The sequence below is a fragment of the Salvelinus sp. IW2-2015 genome, linkage group LG14 (genome assembly GCF_002910315.2).
Source record: "Salvelinus sp. IW2-2015 linkage group LG14, ASM291031v2, whole genome shotgun sequence".
In the NCBI taxonomy this organism is placed as follows: Eukaryota; Metazoa; Chordata; class Actinopteri; order Salmoniformes; family Salmonidae; genus Salvelinus; species Salvelinus sp. IW2-2015.
The window spans coordinates 13,983,745-14,002,650 of record NC_036854.1 but is presented as its reverse complement, the minus strand read 5'-3'; the positions used below and the strand labels follow the sequence as shown (position 1 = coordinate 14,002,650).

The following is an 18,906-nucleotide window of genomic DNA, read 5'->3' as shown; positions in this document are numbered from 1 at the left end:
TCATAGAACTTAGGCAAGTAAATAATCAGAGATACAGTGGTGGTGTTTTTGTCAGGTCTCATTTATTTATATTGCACGTTGCTGTGCAGAAGAGCACAAAACTACAAAAGGAACAGTAGCAATTAACATGAGGTGAGGGGCAGTGAGCAGGTTTTACTCAAGGGCAACAGCAGTACTATATTCTTTCTCAAGACAACAGGACTTGGTGTGTTTATTTATTTGGTTCTTACAGCAGGACGAGCTCTAGTTACACAGGAATATACAATTACTTGTAATAATATGATCAATGACGACAGGTTTCACTTCTATTTCTAGTTGACCGTGTGAAGTCATCCTGAACATTCTGCTTCGTGTAGTGGTGCACGGTGGGGTGTCCTCCGATTTCTACTTCACCACTCTAGAAAGGAAAAGGTCAATTAAAAATCTAAACCCACTTCAGGACATTTGTCTCCTATCACTTTAAAATGTACTTGCTATAAAGCCTGGTGTGATTAGTKAGATTATTATTGGTCCAATGACAAAGAAGCACTCACACAGTGGTCTGTTTGTAGAGGTCTAGGGCCTGTTGTGCCACCACCTCAGAGAACTTGGGGTCATTCCAGGGGATGTCTCCAGGCACACTGAAGGTCATGGCAGGGTTGTCAAACAACTGGATAGACACATTGGTGTCCCCTGGCTTCTCAGGGTCCTCTGTGTCCTTGGACATGACCTTGGAGGAATTCAAGACGTAAGTCTATTCATAAGACCATGTTACAAAGAAGTAGGATACAACGCATTGCAGACTATGGAGTCTCACCGTTTCGATCTTGAAGATTCCATCCTTGTTGGTGTTGTTGGCCAGGGCAGACACCCAGCCAAACTGCTTGCTGAAAAGGTCCAGCAGGCTGGAAGTGTTGGACATCTGCTCCTCAAATTTCCTCAGCTGCTTGCTGTACTCCTGAGTGAACTTCTCTGCCATGGCCAGGGCCTGCTCCAGGTCCTTCTTCAGAGGACCAGCCAGAGGCTTCTTACCTGAGCAGTCTGGAGGAGAAAACCACATTTCATGTAATACACAACTCTATAGTCAAAATAGTCACTGGTGTCCCTTTAGCCCTATACCAGCAACTTTTGGTGTGATGTAATAGCAACTTGTTATACCTATTCGGAAGGCCAAAGTTAGCTTAAGGAGCAGTTCTCTCTCTGTGGGTCTTACCCCAAGAAGTTCTGGGAAACTGTTGAAGACCTGAAGAATAAACCCTACTCACAGCTGCCCATGTCCCTTAATGTTGATGTGGTTGTTACTGACAAGGAGCACATGGCTGAACTCTTTAATCACCACTTCATTAAGTCAGAATTCCTATTTGACTCAGCCATCCCTCATTGCCTGTACAACATTTCCTCATCTCCCACCACTTCTAATGCGACTAGACCCGATGCTCCTCTTTTTACCCTGCCCCGCTACAAAGTTTCTCCTTGCAAGCTGTCGCTGAGTCTAAGGTGCTAAAGGAGCTCCTTATACTTGACCCCAAAAAAACATCTGAGTCAGATGGTTTAGATCCTTTCTTCTTTAAGGTTCCAGCCCCTATCATCGCCAAGCCTATATCTGACCCTTTTAACCTGTCTCTCCTCTTAGGGGTGGGTCACGATGCTTGGAGGGCAGCCACGGTGCGTCCTTTATTTAAAGGCGGAGATCGAGCTGATCCTAACTGTTATAGGCCAATTTCTATTTTTCCCTGTTTATCAAAAGTCTTTTTGGTATTTTATTAGGATCCCCATTAGCTGTTGTCATAGCAGCAGCTACTCTTCCTGGGGTCCACACAAAATATGAAACATGACATAATACAGAACATGAATAGACAGAACAGCGCAAGGACAGAGCTACACAGATAGGCACACGTACCCTACATATCAATACATGCACACAAACTATCTAGATCAAATAGGGGAAGGCGTTGTGCCGTGAGGTGTTGCTTTATCTGTTTTTTAAAACCAGGTTTGCTGTTTATTTGAGCAATATGAGATGGCATGGAGTTCCATGCGATAATGGCTCTATATAATACTGTACGCTTTCTTGAATTTGTTCTGGATTTGTGGACTGTGAAATGACCCCTGGTGGCGTGTCTGGTGGGGTAAGTGTGTGTGTCAGAGCTGTGTGTAAATTGACTATGCAAACAATTTGGGATTTTCAAAACATTAATGTTTCTTATAAAAAGAAGTGATGCAGTCAGTCTCTCAACTCTTAGCCAAGAGAGACTGGCATGCATAGTATTTATATCAGCCCTCTGATTACAATGAAGAGCAAGACATGCCGCTCTGTTCTGAGCCTGCTGCAGCTTAACTACAGTTGAAGTCGGAAGTTTACATACACCTTAGCGAAATACATTTAAACTCCTGACATTTAATCCTAGTAAAAATTCCCTGTTTTAGGTCAGTTAGGACCACCACTTTATTTTAAGAATGTGAAATGTCAGAATAATAGTAGAGAGAATGAATTATTTCAGCTTTTATTTCTTTCATCACATTCCCAGTGCGTCATTAGTTTACATACACTCAATTAGTATTTGGTAGCATTGCCTTTAAATTGTTTAACTTGGGTCAAATGTTTCGGGTAGCCTTCCACAAGCTTCCCACAATAAGTTGGGTGAATTTTGGCCCATTCCTCCTGACAGAGCTGGTGTAACTGAGTCAGGTTTGTAGGCCTCCTTGCTCGCACACGCTTTTTCAGATCTGCCCACAAATTTTCTATAGGATTGGAGTATTGAGTATTGCTTTGTGATGGCCATTCAATACCTTGACTTTGTTGTCCTTAAGCCATTTTGCCACAACTTTGGAAGTATGCTTGGGGTCATGTCCATTGGAAGACCCATTTGCGACCAAGCTTTAACTTCCTGACTGATGCTTGAGATGTTGCTTCAATGTATTCACATAATTTTCATTCCTATTTGTGAATGCACCAGTCCCTCCTGCAGCAAAGCACCCCCACAACATGATGCTGCCACCCCCGTGCTTCACGGTTGGGATGGTGTTCTTCGGCTTGCAAGCCTTCCCCCTTTTACCTTCAAACATAACGATGGTCATTATGGCCAAACAGTTCTATTTTTGTTTCATCAGACCAGAGGACATTTCTCCAAAAAGTACGATCTTCGTCCCCATGTGCAGTTGCAAACCATAGTCTGGCTTTTTTAATGGCGGTTTTGGAGCAGTGGCTTCTTCCTTGCTGAGCGGCCTTTCAGGTTATGTCAATATAGGACTATAGGACTTACTGTGGATATAGATACTTTTGTACCTGTTTCCTCCAGCATCTTCACAAGGTCCTTCACAAGGTCCTTTGCTGTTGTTCTGGAATTGAGTTGCACTTTTCGCACCAAAGTACGTTCATCTCTTTCCGTCTCCTTCCAGAGCAGTATGATGGCTGCGTGGTACCATGGTGTTTATACTTGCGTACTATTTTTTGTACAGATGAACGTGGTACCTTCAGGCGTTTGGAAATTACTCCCAAGGATGAACCAGACTTGTGGAGGTCTACAAATTATTTTCTGAGGTCTTGGCTGATTTCTTTTGATTTTCACATGATGTCAAGCAAAGAGGCACTGAGTTTGAAGGTAGGCCTTGAAATTCATCCACAGGTACACCTCCAATTGACTCAAATTATGTCAATTAGCCTATCAGAAGCTTCTAAAGCCATGACATAATTTTCTGGAATTTTCCAAGCTGTTTAAAGGCACAGTGGACCCACTGGAATTGCGATACAGTAAGTTATAAGTGAAATAATCTGTCTGTAAACAATTGTTGGAAAAATTACTTGTGTCATGCACAAGGTAGATGTCCTAACCGACTTGCCAAAACTATAGTTTGTTAACAAGAAATTTGTGGAGTGCTTGAAAAACTAGTTTTAATGACTCCAACCTAAGTGTATGTAAACTTCCAAATTCCACTGTACATATGAGATGAGTAATGCAAAACATGTAAACATTATTAAAGTGACTGGTGTTCCATTATTAAAGTGGCCAGTGATTTCAAGTCTATGTATATAGGCAGCAGACTAATGCGCTAGTGATGGCTATTTAACAGTCTGATGGCCTTGAGATAGAAGCTGTTTTCAGTCTCTCAGTCCCATCTTTGATGAACCTGTACTGACCTCGCCTTCTGGATGATAGCGGTGTGAACAGGCAATGGCTCGGGTGGTTGTTGTCCTTGATGATCTTTTTGGCCTTCCTGTGACATCAGGTGCTGTAGGTGTCCTGGAGGGCAGGTAGTTTGCCCCTGGTGATGCGTTGYGCAGACTGTACCACCCTCTGGAGAGCCCTGCGGTTGCGGGCGGTGCAGTTACTGTTCCAGGCGGTGATACAGCCCGACAGGATGCTCTCAATTGTGCATCTGTAAAAGTTTGTGAGGGTTTTAGGTGCCAAGCCAAATTTCTTCAGCCCACTGAGGTTGAAGAGGCACTGTTGCGCCTTCTTCACCACACTGTCTGTGTGGGTAGACCATTTCAGTTTGTCAGTGATGTGTACGCCGAGGAACTTGAAGCTTTCCACCTTCTCCACTGCGGTCCCGTCAATGTGGATAGAGGGATGCTCCCTCTGCTGTTTCCTGAGTCCACAATTCATCTCCTTGGTTTTGTTGACCTTGAGTGAGAATTTATTTTCCTGGCACCACACTCCCAGAGCCCTCACCTCCTCCCTGTAGGCTGTCACGTCATTGTTGGTAAGTAAGCCTACTACTGTTGTGTCGTCTGCAAACTTGATAATTGAGTTGGAGGTGTGCTTGGCCACACAGTCATGGGTGAACAGTAAGTACAGGAGGGGGCTGAGTATGCACTCGTGGGGCCCCAGTGTTGAGGATCAGCGAAGTGGAGGTGTTGTTTCCTACCTTCACCACCTGGGGGTGGCCCATCAGGAAGTCCAGGACCTAGTTGCACAGGGCGGGGTTCAGACCCAGGGCCATGAGCTTAATGATGTGCTTGGAGGGTACTATGGTGTTGAATGCTGAGCTATAGTCAATGAACAACATTCTTACATCGGTATTCCTCTTGTCCAGATGGGATAGGGCAGTGTGCAGTGCGATGGAGATTGCATCGTCTCTGGATCTGTTGGGGTGGTAAGCAAATTGAAGTGGGTCTAGGGTGACATGATATCAGTGGCGTGCCGTGGGCCTGGGGCCTGGGCCTTCAGTGAGGTCCTACACAGTCCCACCCGAATTAATCCACCTCTTATTACCATCATTATGATGCCATGGCTCTAGACACTATACATTTGGACAGAAACGCAGTATAACCAGGCGTTGCGTCACCTTGAAATTGACAAAAATTGACATTTTTGGGTAAACAGTGTTTATGACACAATCAATGACACAATCAATGAGTCTTTTCAATATTTCCCTATTTTCTTCACCTTTTCATTGTGCAGCTCCGTTGCCCTGCGCGCTTGTTCGTTGAGCTGTAGATCCACTCGGGTGTCCCCAAAAGTTTTCAAAAGCACCATTGCTTGTAAGTGCCCAGCCGTACTTTGGTGTCTCGTTGCTGCCTTGGTTAGACAACTCAAGTMTGCAAAGCCAGTGTGGCTCCAAACACCAAATCGATCACTTGCAAATAATAGGCATTCCCAGCAGTACAGTTTGCAGTGCTTCTCGGAGCCTGTGAGCCATTGATAGCGCTCGTAGTTGGAACTTTGAAAGTGGCGAACGAACCCCTTTCCCACCTGTGACAGGCTTTGTAGCGTCGGCGTCCTCTCCTTACAATGTCTAACTTTTCTTGAAAAGTTCGTCTTGAGAATGGCGTTATAATTATATCCTAGACCAAATCGATATCTTCTCCTCCTTCCGCCATTGTGGGTTGAAAAAACAGATTAGTAGTACGCAAATTAATTTGTTTATCAAATTCAGTTTCCTAGTTCTGAGGTTCTGCATAGACCTGCCCATAGGACCTGCCTCTCAATATTGGTAATCCAATCAAAAGACGTGCACGCACTACGCCTGCTAGCTGGCTCCTGTGTAACACTGGAGCCAGCCAGCAGGTGTACAATAGCCAACTCTAAAGCTGATTGGTTGACACTAAATTTTCATTTCCATTCACTTTAAGCTACAAGCGCCCGCACTGTTGATTCTGAAGGCCTGAGGGCAGATTTTAGACCCCTGGCAACACATGATGGCTGAATATAATTGGATAAAAGATCTAACATAAAGACCAGCCCTCCAAATCTCAACCTGGGGCTGGAAGCAGTGCAACCAAGAGGAAAGCTATGAAATGAAGAGTATAACTCTTACTCTGGGGAATAATTTAATACATATTTGTGGGAAAATATATTTWAAAAAAAAAGTTATATTCTGATGATGTTTAGGCCAGCAGAGAAGGCCTTGCTGGCCCTGACGGCCCACCACTGCATGATATGATCCTTGACTAGTCTCTCAAAGCACTTCATGATGACAGAAGTGAGTGCTACGGGGTGATAGTCATGTAGTTCAGTTACCTTTTCTTTCTTGGGCACAGGAACAATGGTGGGCATCTTGAAGCATGTGGGGACGGCAGACTGGCATAGGGAGAGATTGAATATGTCCGTAAACACACCAGCCAGCTGGTCTGCACATACTCTGATGACGTGGCTAGGGATACCGTCTGGGCCGGCAGCCTTGCAAGGGTTAACACTCTTAAATGTCTTACCACGGAGAAGGAGAGCCCACAGTCTTTGGTAGCAGACAGTGTCAGTGGCACTGTAATATCCTCAACGCGTGCGAAGAAGGTGGTTAGCTTGGCCAGAAGCAAGACGTCGGTGTCCTCAACATGGCTAGTTTTCCTTTTGTAGTCCGTGATTGTCTGTAGACCCTGCCACATACCTCTCGTGTCTGAGCTGTTGAATTGCGACTCCACTTTGTCTCTATACTTACGTTTTGCCTGTTTGATTGCCTTGCGGAGGGAATAGCTACATTGTTTGTGTTCTGCCATATTCCTAGTCACCTGCCATGGTTAAATGCGGTGATTCGCACTTCAGTTTTGCGCGAATGCTGCCATCTATTCCCGGTTTCTACTTAGGGTAGGTTTTAATAGTCACAGTGGGTACAACATCTCCTATACACTTCCTGATAAACTCAGTCACCGTATCAGTATATTCATCAATATTATTCTCGGAAGCTACCCGGAACATATCCCAGTCCGCGTGATCAAAACAATCTTGAAGCGTGGATTCCGATTGACCTGCATTGAATAGTCCTTAGCACGGCTACTTCCTGTTTGAGTTTCTGCCTATAGGAAGGGGGGAGCAAACTGGAGTCGTGGGCAGAATTGCCGAAAGGAGAGCGGGGGAGGGTCTTGTAGTCATCCCGGAAGTTGGAGTAGCAGTGGTCGAGTGTTTTAGCAGCGCGAGTACTACAGTCAATGTGTTGATAGAACTTCGGCAGCCTTTTTCTCAAATTTGCTTTGTTAAAATCCCAAGCCACAATAAATGCATCCTCAGGATATGTTTTTTCCAGTTTGCATAAAGTCCAGTAAAGTTCTTTGAGGGCCTTCGTGGTATCGGCTTGAGGGGGGATATACAGGGCTGTGACTATAACCGAAAATAATTKTCTTAGGAGATAATATGGTCTGCATTTGATTGTGAGGCATTCTAGGTCGGGGGAACAAAAGGACTTGAGTTCCTGTATGTTATCACAATCATACCATGAGTCGTTAATCATGAAACGTACAACCCCGCCCTTCTTCTTACCCGGAGAGATATTTATTCCTGTCTGTGCGATGAACTGAGAACCAAACTGGCTGGACCGACTCAGACAGTATATCCCGAGAGAGCCATGTTTCCTTGAAACAGAGTATGTTACAATCCCTGATGTCTGTCTGGAAAGAAACCCTCGCCCTGAGCTCATCAACATTATCATTGAGAGATTGAACATTAGTGAGTAATATACTCCGAAGCGGTGGGTGGTGTGCAAGCCTACTAAGTCGGACTAGAAGACCACTCCGAGTACCTTTCCTCCGCCGATGGTGTTTTGGGTCAGCCTCTGGAATCAGTTCAATTGCCCTCGGGGGTGCGAACAAATTATCCGCTTCGGGAAAGTCGTATTCCTGGTCGTAATGCTGGATGTGCTGGAAAGTTACCGCCACTCTGATATCCAATAGTTCTTCCCGGGTGTATGTAATAACACAAAACATTTTCTGGGCTAATAATGTACGAAATAATACTTAAAAAACGAAATACTGTGAAGTTTCCTAAGAGCTAGAAGCATGGCAGCTCTCTCTGTCGGCGCCATTTCAAATGAATAGGCTAGCTGCTATGCCAAATAGCTCCTCAGACCCGTCCTTGTTCGGCAGGATCACTGGACAGAGACTAGCAGTCCCAACAACTGCGTTGCGGGATCCAAACTAAAAAAGTTAGCTAGCTACTAATACACTTTCAAAACAACAAACTTTTAAAAACAACAAATCCGAGCTCTCCCTTGTTCCGCGTTTAAAAGTGTTGGAAAAAGTTGTCAATAATCAACTGACTGGCTTTCTTGATGTCTATAGTATTTTCTCTGATATGCAATCTGGTTTCCGCCCAGGATATGGATGTCACTGCAACCTTAAAGATCCTAAATTATGTCACCATTGCCCTTGATTCTAAGCAATGTTGTGTTGGTATTATTTTGACTTGTCCAAAGCTTTTGATATGGTAGACCATTCCATACTTGTGGGCCGGCTAAGGAGTATTGGTGTCTCTGAGGGGTCTTTGGCCTGGTTTGCTAACTACCTCTCTCAAAGAGTGCAGTGTATAAAGTCAGAACATCTGCTGTCTCAGCCACGGCCTGTCACCAAGGACTCGATCCTAGGCCCCACACTCTTCTCAATTTACATCAACAACATAGCTCGGCGGTAAGCTCTCTCATCCATTTTTATGCAGATGATACAGATGATATATGCAGTCTTATACTCAGCTGGGCCCTCACCGGATTTTTTGTTAAACGCTCAACAACAAAGATTTCTGAGTGTACAACACGCTTTCTCTGCCCTTAACCTTGTTCTGGACACCTACAAAACAAAGGTAATGTGGTTCGGTAAGAAGAATGCCCCTCTCTCCACCGGTACGATTACAACCTCTGAGGCTTTAGAGCTTGAGTTAGTCACCTCATACAAGTACTTGGGAGTATGGCTAGACGATACACTGTCCTTCTCTCAGAAAATATCAAAGCTGCAGGCTAAGGTTAAATCTAGACTTGGTTTCCTCTATCGTAATCATTCCTCTTTCACTCCAGCTGCCAAACTAACCCTGATTAAGATTACCATCCTGCCCATGCTAGATTACGAACATTTATAGATTGGCAGGTAAGGGTGCTCTCGAGCGGCTAGATGTCCTTTACCATTCGGCCATCAGATTTGCCACCAATGCTCCTTATAGGACACATCACTGCACTTTATACTCCTCCGTAAACTGGTGATCTCTGTATACCCATAGCAAGACCCACTGGTTGATGCTTATTTATGGGCCTCATTCCCCCCTATCTGAGATACTTACTGCAGCCCTCGTCCTCCACATACAACACCTGTTCTGCCAGTCACATTCTGTTGAACGTTCCCAAAGCACACACATCCCTGGGTCGCTCCTCTTTTCAGTTCGCAACTGGAACGAGCTGCAAAAAACACTCAAACTGGACAATTTTCTCCCTTTATCTCGTCATTCAAAGACTCAATCATGGACACTCTTACTGACAGTTGTGGCTGCTTCACATGTGTATTGTTGTCTCTACCTTCTTGCCTTTGTGCTGTTGTCTGTGCCCAATGACTGTCCTGTTCGGGTCAGGTTACCATGGACCACAGTCCTACAGAGATATCTCTCACACCCACTACAGGGGGGAGATAGGGAGATGAGGGGTTTTATGACACCTCACGCCCATTGTAAATCTTAAGACAGCAGACAAAATCCTTTGTCCTCTCAGTGTGGAGGTTTGGAATGTGTGAGTGAGCCCTATGGAGAATCTAACTCAGAACGGTCAGCAGAAATGGTGGTAATAACGATAGATGGAATATGAAAATGAATGTCGTTTTTGTTATGTTATTAAAAGTTAAATGACGACATTATCACGAAAACATTGTAACTTGAAGAGTTTCCATAATATGCACATGATGTATACATATTGTATGCTGTGTGGAAAATGTCCAGATCAAAAAGAATGTTTTGGAAAGGTGAACTGTGAAATGAGTTGTCTAAGGTCTGAGTAGTCGCAACCCCAAAACGCAACATGAGGTTGAGGAAGACAAAATAACCTCTTAACAATTTTTGCTACGGATGAGTAGCTGTGTCTAAGAGGATGAATTCAAGCAGGACCACCCGGTTATTCTATCCAAGGAATCGTGTGTCTACACTGCTTTCATTCCCACACTGGAACCATCTATACAGTCGTTGCCAAAAGTTTTGAGAATGACACAAATATTAATTTTCACAAAGTTTGCTGCTTCAGTGTCTTTTTTGTGATATTTTTGTCAGATGTTACTATGGAATACTGAAGTATATTTACAAGCATTTCATAAGTATCAAAGGCTTTTATTGACAATTACATGAAGTTGATGCAAAGAGTCAATATTTTCAGTGTCGACCCTTCTTTTTCAAGACCTGCAATCCGCCCTGGCATGCTGTCAATTAACTTCTGGGCCACATCCTGACTGATGGCAGCCCATTCTTGCATAATCAATGCTTGGAGTTTGTCAGAATTTGTGGGTTTTTGTTTGTCCACCCGCCGCTTGAGGATTGACCACAAGTTCTCAATGGGATTAAGGTCTGGGGAGTTTCCTGGCCATCGACCCAAAATATTGATGTTTTAGTTATTACTTTTGCCTTATGGAAAGGTGCTCAATTATGCTGGAAAAGGCATTGTTCGTCACCAAACTGTTCCTGGATGGTTGGGAGAAATTGCTCTCGAAGGATGTGTTGGTACCATTCTTTATTCATGGCTGTGTTCTTGGGCAAAATTGTGAGTGAGCCCACTCCCTTGGCTGAGAAGCAACCCCACACATGAATGGTCTCAGGATGCTTTATTGTTGGCATGACACAGGACTGATGGTAGCGCTCACCTTGTCTTCTCCGGACAAGTTTTTTTCCGGATGCCCCAAACAATCGGAAAGGGGATTCATCAGAGAAAATGACTTTACCCCAGTCCTCAGCAGTCCAATCCCTGTCCCTTTTGCAGAATATCAGTCTGTGCCTGATGTTTTTCCTGGAGAGAAGTGGCTTCTTTGCTGCCCTCCTTGACACCAGGCCATCCTCCAAAAGTCTTCGCCTCACTGTGCGTGCAGATGCACTCACACCTGCCTGTTGCCATTCCTGAGTAAGCTCTGTACTGGTGGTGCCCAGATCCCGCAGCTGAATCAACTTTAGGAGACGGTCCTGGCGCTTGCTGGACTTTTTCTTGGGCGCCCTGAAGCCTTCTTCACAACAATTGAACCGCTCTCCTTGAATTACTTGATGCCTGTGAAGCCCTTTTTGTGCAAAGCAATGATGACGGCACGTGTTTCCTTGCAGGTAACCATGGTTGACAGAGGAAGAACAATGATTCCAAGCACCACCCTCCTTTTGAAGCTTCCAGTCTGTTATTCGAACTAAATCAGCATGACAGAGTAATCTCCAGCCTTGTCCTCGTCAACACTCACACCTGTGTTAACGAGAGAATCACTGACATGATGTCAGCTGGTCCTTTTGTGGCAGGGCTGAAATGCAGTGGAAATGTTTTTTGGGGATTCAGTTTATTTGCATGGCAAATAGGGATTTTGCAATTAATTGCAATTAATCTGATCACTCTTCATAACATTCTGGAGTATATGCAAATTGCCATCATACAAACTGAGGCAGCAGACTTTGTGAAAATTTATATTTGTGTCATTCTCAAAACTTTTGGCCACGACTGTACACGGCTGATTAGTCGTCCGGAGAAGATTCCTTTTCAGAACGAGGGCAAGGAAACAGACCACTAAGAGAAAGGACACTGACATCGTATGGACAATCAGAGACTTACACCCGGTAACGAAAGAAGTGCCGCCACCAGAGAAGAGACCTTCGACAAGTAATTACATCATTATATTCTGACCCATAAGAGCAGCAGTTCGGGGCAAGGTGTTAGGGCTAAACTAAGCATAGTTTACAAATGTATCCAAGTGTGCTTTTCTCTCGTGCACTCTCTCTTTCTCTCTCTTTCTAAATCCCCATTTTGTGTAACAGGTGAAACGGGAACATTTTTCATTGTACTAAGTTTTCATCAATAGCCTAGACTGTGTGTTTGTGTATGTGTATCTTATGTTATCATTTAGCATGTAAGTAAATAAATTATCAACTCAATTGGTGTGGTACGGAATTATTTAGTGAGACTCAGGTTTGTGCAGATTCAGGAATTATGCGACGTTCAGGATGAGACTGTAGAGGAAATTAATTAATTAGCGACTGCTGTAAAATCTATATCTATATTCTGATATTCTTTGAGTTAATTAGGGAAAGGAAACTCAATAAAAAAGAAACTTTTCCCATGGTGCCCCAGGTTTCTGAGTTAATGATTACCTGACTAATTGAAACACGTAATTATAAACAGTTAATAATTAGATGAACAGCTGTCGTCACATAAATCAATACAACGTCACAACACATGTTTTGTGCTGCTACCATGCTGTGTTGTCATGTGTTTCTGCCATGCCATGTTGTTGTCTTAGGTCTCTCTTTATGTAGTGTTGTGGTGTCTCTACTGTCGTGATGTGTTTTTTGTCCTATATATATWTTTTTTTAAATCCCATCCCCGTCCTCGCAGGAGGCCTTTTGCCTTTTGTTAGGTCGTCATTGTAAATAAGAATTGGTTCTTAACTGACTTGCCTAGCTAAATAAAGGTTAAATTAAAAAATTCAAAAAATACCTGACTCAGCCATGGCATGACTTTGTGGTAAGAAAGAGAAAAAAAATCTGATGGGCTTTACCAATATCCTGGATCGCTACGCATTTTTCACACTCTCCTCGCAGTTTAATGCAGCCAGCAGAATTGCGACGTATCTCTCTGCAGGTCATACCGGAAGGCTTTGTCACAATAACATCCTCCTTCACACTCCCCTCTGTGGAAAAAAGAAGCCCAAGATCATTTATGTAAACGTTAACACCATGTTATTGTATAATAACAGTTGTTTAATTAGGACTGAGGTATACCCTCTGAGGGGTTGATGTCAAAGTTAGCGTCTGCGTCCATGACAGGCCCCATGGAGCCGAAGATATTCCGGGCCATGTCCATCATAGGAGCGAACATGTTGTGGAACCCATGGAAGTCTGGGTCCTGCAAAGCGGACCTGACCATACGGGAGCGCACCTCGCCCGTCTCTGCCATCTCTGCTCTCTCATTGGCCCTCTCACTATGACCCCAGATGCTGGGCATGTGGAAGGGGCTGGAGAACATGGGAGGGTTGAGGGAGCGCATGTGGTCAAACACCCTCAAGCTGTCCATGAAGATACTGTCCACCCCATCGGCCACGTCTGAGTAGCGCTCCTCCAGGTTCTGGAACCTCTGGCTCTGCTCCTGGTCCTCCCTCTCCAGAACATCCATGTTCTCCCCGTTGATCCAGATGGAGAATGGAGAGGTCCTGTTCAGAACCTCCTCCAGCTGAGAGAGAAACAGGAGAAAGCAGCTAGTACAACAGTGACCTATTTTATTTGGAAGGATTGTATAATAGCTTAAACATTGATCAGCTGTCCTGCATGTCTCTGTGTAAGTCTAGCTTACACAACATATTTGAACTACAATTCCAAACCAATGTGGAGATTGATTGATGATAGTTCTGGAGATTGATTGATGATAGTGTAGTTGAGGCGGTACCTGTCTGCCGATCAGTCCTGCGCCACTGCTGCAGGTTCTGGAGTAGTATTTGATGCAGGTGTTCTTCAGACAGGGCTTGCACTCCTCCCACAGAGACTGCATGGTGCCGTTACACACCTCCTGCTCCTCACTCAGTTTAGACTCCATCTCCTGAGCTGCCTTCAGAGCATCCTGGGAAACAAACACAGCAACTGAGTCAGTGGTCTAAAAATAACTAGGTGACTATAGCTGATGAATTGAACACAAAATGTAGTGTGATCTTTAACTTATTTTTGTCCAAAACAGTGATGAAAGCTCATGGTACAGTGCGTTGCTCAAATGCACTGTACCTCTTTTTGCTGTTTAGTTTTCTCCAGGGCACTCAAGAACTTATTGTGATCATCTCCAGACCTCTCCATCACTGTCTTCATCTCCTTCACCCCACTGATGGCATTCTCTATCTGCTTGTCCAGGTATTTCACCCCCAGGAGAGAAATCTCTGCAGAGAACAATAGCTCAAAATAAATCTCCACAGCGACTTAAAAATATCCTGCATTATACAGTATACCGCTATTCTGAACAATTTGAAGATATTTAGTTATATGATGGCTTACGGCTTAGATCCTCCTTGGATGGAGGCAGCAGACACTCAGTAGATACCAGAAGCAAAGCAAGGCCCACTAGTGACCCAAAGACTCTCATCTTTACTGTTTCTTAGATACCAAGCGACTGATGCAGTACACACCTGAAAAACAGTCATGATACAATATAACTGGCAAAACCGAGATTTAAAACATTTATGGGGGGAAACGTCTATGGTAGCTACTTGGGGCTTAGGGTATTTCGGATGTAATCATAACGCCTCTTATGAAAAGCACTGCAAAATGACCTCATAGTCCAGTGGTTCCCAAACTTTTTATAGTCCCATACCCTTTCAACCATTCAACCTTCAGCTGCCTACACTCTCTAGCACCAGGGTCAGCGCACTCTCAAATGTAGTTTTTTTGCCAACATTGTAAGCCTGCCACACACACACACTATACGATACATTTATTAAACATAAGAATGAGTGTCAATTATGGTCAGTAAAGAAAACTTTAAGCTCGTCTCTCAATTAAAAAAAAAAAAAACGTGTCAATACTTTGCCCCTTGATAACCAGCCCACTTCTGTATGTTGTAAAAGCGTTACATGGTCGCTGCCCATATCATTGCATAGTGCAGAAATTACGCAAGAGTTCAGGGGCATTGCTTTAACAAAGTTAACCATTTTCACTGTAGTGTCCAAAACGTCTTTCAAGTTGTCAGGCATTCCCTTGGCAGGAAGAGCCTCTCGGTGGATGCTGCAGTGTACCCACGTGGCGTTGGGAGCAACTGCTTGCACCCGCGTTACCTATCCACTATGTCTCCCTGTCATGGCTTTTACGCCATCAGTACAGATACCAACACATCTTGACCACCAAAGTCCATTTGATATCACAAAGCTGTCCAGTACATTAAAAATATCCTCTCCTGTTGTCCTGGTTTCCAGTGGTTTGCAGAAGAGGATGTATTCCTTAATTGACCCCCCATAAACGTAACGGACATATAACAGGAGCTGTGCCAGGCCTGCCATGTCTGTTGACTCATCCAGCTGTAATGCATAGAATTCACTGGCTTGTATGCGAAGCAGTATTTCTTTCAAAACATCTCCTGCCATGTCACTGATGCGTCGTGACAGTGTTGTTTGACAAAGGCATTGTCTGTATTGTTTTTTTTGGGCCTTTCCCCCCAGCATTGTCCCAGCAATATCCGCGGCAGCAGGGAGAATTAAGTTCTCCACAATAGTGTAGCGACCCGCACAGACAGCTGTGTGTTATGTGTTAGGCTAGGAGGTGGTTGTGTTGTACTGACCAGTACCCGGTGTTCGCGGGGTCCGACATGTCAATCAACCTGCTATCTGCCAATCACGGGAATGCCTGGAATGTTCTGATGCCGGGCATCCTGGTGGTTGGCGGAGTGGCGTGGAGGGGGGTTGGGCAGGGGGGTGGAGCATTGGAAGTTAAGACCAGGTTCAGCCTTTGTTCTCTCTCTCTTACGTCTGGGCTTCACAAGAGAAGGTCACGATTGGCTTGTGGGTTATCTGTCATCTATTTGGCGTGTGCTACGGCCCAAACAGTAGCCTGTGTAAAGTTGGTTTAATAAACCGTCAATTCGCAAACTCAAGCCTCTGTCTGGACAATTGTTCATTTATGATCTAGTCAGGTCATTACAATAGTATGGGGCTTGCCTGTCCTAGCCACTCTGTAGCTCACCATATAACTCTTCTAGCTCCTTTTTAATGGTATCTGTTGCTTTTATACATGTCTTACTACTCGAAAGTCGTCATAATTCTTGCTCAAAAAACTCCCATGGCTTATTTTTCAAATTGCATGTTTTGTTTCTAAATGTCTGCGCAAGAGTGAAGGTTTCATCGAGTTGTGAGATAGTACTTTTGCACATATAACACACTGTGGCTGAGCAATGGCACTACTCCCAATATAATTGAACCCCAAATCAATGTATTTCTCATCATATTTGCGCCTCTTCCGATGGTCCAATGTCCCTGTCTGTTGTTCGGTGCTTTACCGGGGTAAGGGGGCAGTAGCTCTTCGGCTGCATCGGATTCACAACTGTCAGTGTCCATGCTAGCTGGGCTAACAACAAATGTAGAATTACTGATGCTAGCATTGGATGTGCTCGTGGAAGCAGAACAACTTGTGTCGTCGACAGGTGCTGGCCTTACTTTTCTTTAACCATTTATCCTTTTTCGAGCAAACGGAATGAGCAGCAGCAGCTACGTTTGGATACATACGGACCGTTAGTGGAATTCCCCCGAGAGCGTAACGGTTAATGTGATTGGATGTTAAATATTTGAATAGGCTACCTGTATTTGACATTGTGTTGTTATTTCGCTTAACACTAGATGGTTTAATTTTATTTTTGGAAGTGAAACGAGGCTACTCAGGCGAGGAAAAAAACACCCAAATGTATAGCCCCGTTGGAAAATATAAATGGACTGTTTCAAAATGTGTAAAATAGATGTGAATCACATTTTTATTTGGCGTACCACCGACGGAATTGCGCGTTTGAGAATACCTGTAATACCCCAGTTTGGGAATACCTCTATTGTCCACGTCTGACCTTGGTGTTGTTGTGATGTTGATATTACCCACTAGAGGGTAATGTTTCCCATATAACAAAGACAATACTGTGACACAGCATCATTTGAAACCTTTTCCTTTAATGCTGACATTTGCTGATTTGTTCCAAACGATAAAGTGTGTTTATACTGCATTACATCATAGACATTTCTCCTATTGTATACTTTTTAAATTTGATATAAGTATTGACATTAGGCTCAAGATAAACCCTGTGACATAGATACAATGCGGAGATTAGGGTCTGGATTCATTCCTTAGCGCCGAAGAGCAGCGTTGTAGCGCGGTTGAAATGTAAAGGTCATTTTCGATTGAGTCGATTATATGCAGCGTTTACTGTGAATGCAGTCTCCTCAAACACAGAAACATTGCCTATAAAATTAAATCTCGCTACAACGCTGATCTTCGGCGCTAGAGATGGAATCCAGCCCTAGTGCGTTTATCTGATAGATCTCCCCGTTGGAATGGAACCGAAACAAACACAAATTCTTCTCCACTAATCTCTGTGATTAATCCAGTCAGCCCTATAATCACTTGTGTATTCAACACGCTCACTGTGCAACTTCCTAGAAAACACTGAATTGTTGGAAGAAAAAAAAAGCCCAATGTTTAGATTTGGAAAACATTACACATTCTTCCAATTGTGGTACCATATATTCAATTGAAACCATTGAAGGAAATATCTTGCCATTAGGGGAAATGGCAAGATACAGTCATAATGTTGACATTTTCAGACACAGGACTAGCCTTACATATTTTACAGGTCTGGGTGGATATAAGGGAAAATAATAATGGGAGAAAAATAAGTTAATTACAAGTTCAAACAATGTCCTACTCATAAATAAGGTCCAATAGCACTTGTATGACTTGCAGGAAAAAGTACAACACCATTAATAGAACCCAGAAGTAGAACCCACAATTCTGCTCAATCAAGCAGATGGACTGAGCTCTGTATTAAAAGGGATTTGCACATTCTAGTATACTCCTACAAGGGGAAAAAAATGGGGCTTGAGAACTGCAGCGTCCAGACTTAATTGCTCTCTGCTCTGTCCATCTCACTCAAACATGCCCTGTGCAGCTACAATATCAACACAATAACAGCACTCTAACTCAGAGAGACTTTGTGCCTTTGAGGATGTTGAATTTAATTATCCAATTGTGTAGTCTTTATAGCAAATGCATTGGATAAAGCTTGCAGCCTTAAAATGTTGCGATATACGCAGTACATATCTGGGTCATTCACAGGCAGAGGCAGCAGCAGTTTTGAACAGAGGTCACCCATGAGTAAGAATGAGGAYTAACAGTAACATCACTGTGCAGAATTTCTGCAGAATCAAATAGAAACAATATTTATCATAATAAACAACATGGCAAAAAATAGTACCATCAGCCCCAGGTACAATTCTAAAGACAAATCAAGCATTTCAAGGATACTCCTACTGCAGTTTTGTCTAGCGCAGCAGAAGGCAGCTGTGCACAGGGCTGATACCCTGAAGACACACAATATGCATTTTCCTCCCAGCCAGCCGGGCTGCCAGGCAGAAGAGGACCACTCACCTCCCTGTTGATCTTGCCTCTTCAGAGCGAATGAAGTGCAGTGAGGCCGTCTTCCGCTAGGTATTTATACAGGACCTAGCGGTGATGTTGACACTGTGATTCACGCCCTGTTGCTTTGGACTTTTCCAGAAGTTGTGTAATTCCCAGTCACAGCTCAGAAATGTGGAGCAGCCAGGAGTGGGCACTGTTGCACCGTGTGTCACTACGCTCCCTCTGGCTACTCTCTGGCTCCTGTGAGACAATGTAAATAGAGGGAGGATTGTGTAATCTTTGTGGGTCAGTGAACATGGTCTGGGCACATGGAGGAGGGGGCTTTCAAGATGATTGATCCTTATATTATCACACATCCCCATGATTCAGTGCATCTGCGCATCATTACACACACACACATGGATCATCCAAAAGGAGTCAAATTCAAATT

At 43.9% G+C, this 18,906-nt stretch overlaps 1 protein-coding gene across 2 annotated transcripts; it reads right to left on the bottom strand.

Moving 5' to 3' along the window:
* Positions 1-43: 43 nt before the first annotated feature.
* On the bottom strand, positions 44-18,572 carry LOC111972643 (clusterin). 2 transcript variants are annotated; one of them, XM_023999661.2, is made up of 9 exons: positions 18,486-18,572; positions 14,367-14,497; positions 14,103-14,251; positions 13,774-13,944; positions 13,113-13,560; positions 12,890-13,021; positions 797-1,020; positions 534-709; positions 44-397 (listed from the first exon to the last, which is right to left on the bottom strand). In XM_023999661.2, exons 2-9 carry the CDS (start codon positions 14,452-14,454, stop codon positions 385-387), a joined length of 1,401 nt encoding a protein of 466 aa, XP_023855429.1. In that variant the 5' UTR covers positions 14,455-14,497; positions 18,486-18,572; the 3' UTR covers positions 44-384. The 2 variants fall into 2 exon arrangements, with proteins under 2 accessions (XP_023855429.1, XP_070302643.1); XM_070446542.1 differs by lacking the exon at positions 18,486-18,572 and adding an exon at positions 16,867-16,887.
* Positions 18,573-18,906: the final 334 nt, after the last annotated feature.